General features: G+C 40.6%; 1 protein-coding gene across 1 annotated transcript in view; it reads right to left on the reverse strand.

The window, feature by feature from the left end:
• The window catches only part of RANBP17 (RAN binding protein 17), a 158,304-nt gene extending 152,797 nt beyond the window's left edge, over nt 1-5,507 (reverse strand). Inside the window, exons 1-4 of the mRNA XM_009880751.1 lie at nt 5,415-5,507; nt 4,762-4,824; nt 2,646-2,792; nt 1,560-1,650 (exon numbers count right to left, since the gene is read on the reverse strand). Coding sequence (XP_009879053.1) covers nt 1,560-1,650; nt 2,646-2,792; nt 4,762-4,824; nt 5,415-5,507 — 394 coding nt within the window. The remainder of the gene's footprint in view (nt 1-1,559; nt 1,651-2,645; nt 2,793-4,761; nt 4,825-5,414) is intronic.
• Nucleotides 5,508-6,000: the final 493 nt, after the last annotated feature.

Raw genomic sequence — 6,000 nt, forward strand, 5'->3', positions numbered from 1 at the left:
CAGAGTCTCTACTGAATGTTTTCAATTCGATCTAGAACATCCCTTTGGGTAGTGCAGATTGCAGCTGCAGAAATTCCTCTCTAACCAGAAGGAAATTAACCTGTTCCAAAAGCTGGTGAAACGTATTAAATTACAGTTGATTAAAGGTAATTTTTACCTAAAAGGCATTGAAATCTTTCATCAGATGAAGCAGACTCTCAGCCATGCATTTCAGAATACTACTATCCACAGAAGTGATGGAACTGTGCAGATTTTCTAAAAATCCATATCGAATCATATGCTCCTTGTGCAAAGCCTTTAAAGACCTAACACACTCTTTTAGGATATAGCAATGACTTTAACATAGGTGCTAAAAAGGAAAATTTTGTAGGATCTTAATCCTGCAAGCAAGAACCTGACCTGGCATGACTTTTACAGATGTTAAGAGCTGATCATGAGAAATGCTACATGTAAGTGACTGGTAGGTATACTAGAAATATTTGCAACTTTCATCCTTTACAAACATGAACTAAATTTCTTTAATGTCTTGTGGGATAAATAGTCTATCTTGAAAAATTAGTATTTTTTTAAAAATACAAAGAAATCTAAGCTAACATATTTATTTATTTTAATTTTGAAACTAGGAAATGTTATTTGTGAGCTAATTGCAGAGAAATGATGAAAGATCTCACAATTAGGTCTTACATCTGGGTCAGGGCAATCCCAAGCACAAATCCAGGCTGGGCGGGGAATGGCTGGAGAGCAGCCCTGAGGAGAAGGACCTGGCTGTGCTGATTGATGAGAAGCTCAGCATGAGCCAGCAGTGTGCAATCGCAGCCCAGAAGGCCAACCGCATCCTGGGCTGCATCAAAAGAAGTGTGGCCAGCAGGTCAAGGGAGGTGATTCTGCCCCACTCTCGTAAGACCCCACCTGGAGTACTGCATGCAGCTCTGAAGTCCCCAACATAAGAAAGACATGGACCTGCTGGAGCGTATCCAGAGAAGAGCCACAAGGATGATCCAAGGGCTGGAGCACCTCTCCTATGAGAAGAGTTGGGGCTGTTCAGCCTGGAGAAGAGAAGGCTCCGGGGAGATCTTATTGCCGCCTTCCAGTACCTAAAGGGGGCCTACAGGAGAGCTGGGGAAGGACTTTTTATTAGGCCATGTAGCGATGAGGGGGAACGGCTTTAAACTGGAAGAGGACAGGTTTAGATTAAACATTAGGAAGAAGTTTTTCACTGTAAGGGTGGTAAGGCACTGGCCCAGGTTGCCCAGAGAGGTTGTTGAGGCCCCATCCCTGGAGGTGTTCAAGGCCAGGCTGGACGTGGCCTTGGGCAACCTGGGCTGGTGCGAGGTGGCCCTGTCTATGGCAGGGGGGTTGGAACTCTATGATCTTCAAGGTCCTTTCCAACCTAACCCATTCTATGATTCTATCATCACCTTTACGTTCACTCCCTCACAATGACTACCTTAAGAATAACTTGGTAAACAAGAAAAACTAGAGAAAAAATAAACCGTTCACTGAGATGAAGTTTTAGATTCAACTAATATAATGAAATTTTAACCACAAACGTTACTTACGAATGTCAATCCTTTGTTCGATAGGTAATGGAGATGCCCTGCTTACAAGCTTAGACAGGCACGTTGCTGCTAGAAGCTGAGCATAGGATGTCTACGAAAACACATCAAAAGCTGTTATTCAAAAACAGGCTAATTAAAGGCATGGACAGTAAGTCAAATCCTGATAAATAATCAATAAACCAGATTGGTTATTGGGTTCTGGTTATGTTTGTTAAGTGTACCAAAAATTTACAGAGGATATATTTTAGTGATATATTTGTTTCATTACACATAAACATAAATTACGAGACCTAAAAATATCATCCCTTGTGATGGAAACCACTCACTTAAAAGTAATTTCAGTATTCAGTGGAGTTCTTTAGTTTTGAAACCTGTTTTTAAATCACTTGATAGTTTAGAACCATGAGATGATTACAATGGATCCAGCCCTGGCTTAAAGATATTTTTAAATGTTTCCTCTTCTTTATCTTTTTGAACACTGGACTCAGCTTAGACTATCAAATAAGAACCAACTCCATATCACTTTATCTAGAGCTAACCATGAAATTAAACACCAAAAATTAAACTGAGTAATGCTAAGAGAATGGTTTAAACTAACAGACAACAGGAAAGCAGTTTAAGGATTTTTTTAGCACATTTTTTCCATTGTAGCTTATAGCCGGAAATAAGAACAAGGTGATGTTCAAACACCAGGTTATACTACACTATGTCCAGACATTGCTCTATAGAGGACACAAGCCCTGATTCCAACCCTTCCAAAAGTACTGAAACCAAAAGCTAAGATGCTTTCCCTTTTTGTCCCTGACATCCCTAATGTAAGGTATTGTCACTTCTACATAGACCACCTCCAAATGAAAAAATTTCTAGAATCATTTATGAAACAGAATATGTATAAAAAAAAAATATCAGAGAATACCAGGTCAGAAGGAACCTCAAGGATGATCTGATCCAACCTTTCTTGGCAAAAAAAGGGAAAAGCATTTTGCCTTTATCGTACTGACATGGTAATGGCCCATGACTGAGAAACCTATGGGAGCTTCAACAGCATGATTACATTTACGGATAATGCATCTTTCAGATACTTACCGTTCCTTGTTCTAATAGAAGTTGGCATTGGCTAAGACATTCTGGGCTATCAATAAGCTCCAAGAGTACCTTCTCAGCTTGCATTCGCTGTGCTAGATCAGTTCCTTCATATAGATGGTTACATAGTACTTCTAGTTCTGCCAGACTCTGTTAGGAAAGAACACAATTAGAACTTCCATTAAGACCTTTCAACCACATAAGATTTCTTTAAGTGTATATCAACCTAGATACTATACCAGTAACATGAACTGTTACCTGTGCTAAGCTTTCCAGCTGATTCACATTTAAATTACAAAAAATAGGAGGTCTTCTGTGACAAGAAGCCAAAAATAACTCTGAAAATTAAGTTGCCATTTCTTATTCTCTCAGCTACCCAAGTATTTTTTAATATGGTTCAATCCATCTGTTTTTCTGAGTCTTCAGATGGGAATTCCATAGCTTTTCCAAAGAGAGATGAAAAGATGGAGAACAGTGAATAGATTTGAGCTATGCTACTTGGAAAACTTGTGCCAAATTTCCTTTTAAAAGCTGTAATTACACATCAAATTACTACACCTGGAAAAATCAGCATTGTCTATCTCTGTTGATGCAAATATCAGTGAAAGATGAGACAATTCAGAAGCTATAGTAGTAACGTGAGCTAAAATTCCCCTCCACCCAGAAGCTGAAAAAGTTCTCTTTGGTAAGAAGGTGGTGGTGGTGGTGGGGAATACCTCCCTCCTTTGTAAGGGATGCAATGTATATCTACTAGTCACTGTCTCACAGGAGAGATGAACCCTTTGAGTACATTTCAGAATCATTACACCAACAGAAGTTTTAGCATCCATCCCAAAGCCTATGTAATTCTCATCAAGAACCGACCAAGTCATCAGAAGGCACCCAGTAAATATTTCATGACTTGAGTGTGGCCTAGAAAGAAGAGGAAAAGAGAAACCCGCAGTATTTGACCACTCTCATTTAAATGTTTGCATCAAAATCCTGTCACCGGCCGTTCCAAAAAGATGTTTTGTACTTGAAATAAAAGATTTGGTTCAGCTTTTTCTGAATTTCAGTAATAATGACATTTTAAGAGTCCCCAATTTTCAGTCAAAAAGTAGCCATGACTTCCTCCTTTGGAGGAGCTTTAAGAAATAGCACATTTGCTTCTGGAACGAACAGAACAAATACTTCAAGACTGAGCTCAACAGAGACATCCTTTGTTTTTGTCCCCTGCCCCCCCCCCCCGACTATGTTCAGAGACAGCGGAGAAAAAATAAGGAATAGATAACAATCCCAGTAACGCAATTTTAAATTAAGCCAGATCCATGCCAAGTGAAAATTAAGACTCATAAAATGCAAGTATACACTTTAGAGAAAATATAATACAACACAAACCCCACATAATTGGGGTAAAACATGGGAATAAGGACATCTAGCAAAGATAGTCTTCAGACATAAATTACAATGCGTCTTCCCATAATAGAACAATTCCAATACAATCTGAGAAGCACGAACCAAATCATTCTGTCATAACCAGCAAAAGTTAAAGACCCTTCTATAGTTGGTCTGAATTTTCACTTTCAAGTCAGGCCAAACTCGGCAACAAGTTTGAGAAAGTCCAGAATAAAACTGGGCCATCAGCCCGATCACCAAGGTGTAAATCATCTGTATACTAACTGGCATTAAAATAGCAAACCATTTATAAGCTCGCTGAGCAATAATTTATACACGAAGAACTGACTGTGGATTTCCAGTACATATGCACTTTAATGCATGGTGTTAATATGTTAAGGTTACACCAAAATTCAGAAATTTAGGCTAAGGATCAGAATTACCGTCTTGTTGACAGGTTAAAACTGTGAAGTATTTTATCTGAAGGACAATGAGGGAAACCCATCATTAATTGTTAAAGCAAGCCTGGAACAAAAACCAGATAATGACCCTCAAAGAAAAACTGGTTTATCAGCTATTGAGACTGATGGCCTTCAGCACTTTGAAATGCTTTATCTGGACTTGTTTGGTCTCAGGAGAACATTATGACAGTTTCTTATTGGTACGCTTGAGGTATGGCCAGAGATCGCTCAGAATTCTGAGGCTGCCAAGGAACTTGTCAGATGTTCTCTGGGTTACATCTTACGTGTAGTACCAAGTAAACGAGCTGCTTGTCCTTGATTCGGATAGTGAAACCAAAAAACACAACCTGAAAGCAGCAAGTACAATCATCTTGTACTGAGCAATAGAGGTATTAGTCAACCTCATTATGACAAAAATATTTGGAGAAACTAATGAGAAGTCAAAAACTAGTTCTCAATATTAGATATCTATTTTCTTAATGAAAACAGAAGACTGCCACAGTCCCTTTTTATTGTGATGCAAAACATGTGAAACTGATGCCTTCAGATACCTCCCTTACTCAAGTTCTTATCAATAGCTGAAAGGTGATTCCTAAGAAAACAAGAATAGTGTCAGTGAAGAGGATCTAGCAGGTAGATGCTGGCTGCTTTAAGGGTAGAAAGAGCCCTGTATAAGAAGTGGTATTTTCGATCACAAAGAAGTGTAACTTTTTCCAAGAAACACATTCGCATCCTCATGAAAAAGGTTAGATACTGTGATGACTTTATTTTCCTGCTTTTCGCATTTTCATAATATTAAAGAATAAGCTACATAACACTCTCCAGCTACTTTTGGTGCCACCCCTCCAGCTCTCAGAAGTCCCTGGCAGCTCTCCTACTAGCCTGCAAAGGAGCCAAGGGCCAGAAATGCCGGGGGCCCGGCTCGGCAGCAACCCACCAGGCAGGCAGCCAAGGAGCCAAGTGAACTGGCAGGAAACCAGGTAAGTTCATGATTAAAGTTTTGCTGACGCTGACAAATTCCCACAGACATTCTGATGTTAATCAGCATTTTCTGACTGAAAACATTCTATTAAGAAGGTTCCACCAGCTCTACGTGAGAGCAACGGGATGGGCATAACCACTGATATGCCACAGTTCACAAAAAATTGGGGAAAAAAAAAAAAAGTCATTTGGGTATGAGGTGATAACTAAAGACATTTTAGTGGTTCTTTTATGTAGCACACCAAGTATTTAAATAAATGCTTAAAATGGCCTCTCTCGCACCGGCGAAGCCTGCTGCCACCACCCCAGCGGAGCCCCACGGGACTCCGCACGAATGCCGAACACCTCAGCGCCTCCTGGGGCGCGTTTCCCGCCCCCCGCTTTCTGCCTCCGCGCTTCGAGACGCCGTTTCAGGGGCCGACATTCACCTCAGACAACTCCTGAAGAGGGGCTGCCTGTGGCTCCGAGGGAAGGAGCGGAGCGAGGAGCCCACCAACGCCTTCGGGAAGAACTGGCCATAGGCGAGCGGGCGCGGCTAGGCC

This window comes from Charadrius vociferus, unplaced genomic scaffold (assembly GCF_000708025.1).
Source record: "Charadrius vociferus isolate BGI_N301 unplaced genomic scaffold, ASM70802v2 scaffold822, whole genome shotgun sequence".
Lineage (NCBI taxonomy): Eukaryota > Metazoa > Chordata > Aves > Charadriiformes > Charadriidae > Charadrius > Charadrius vociferus.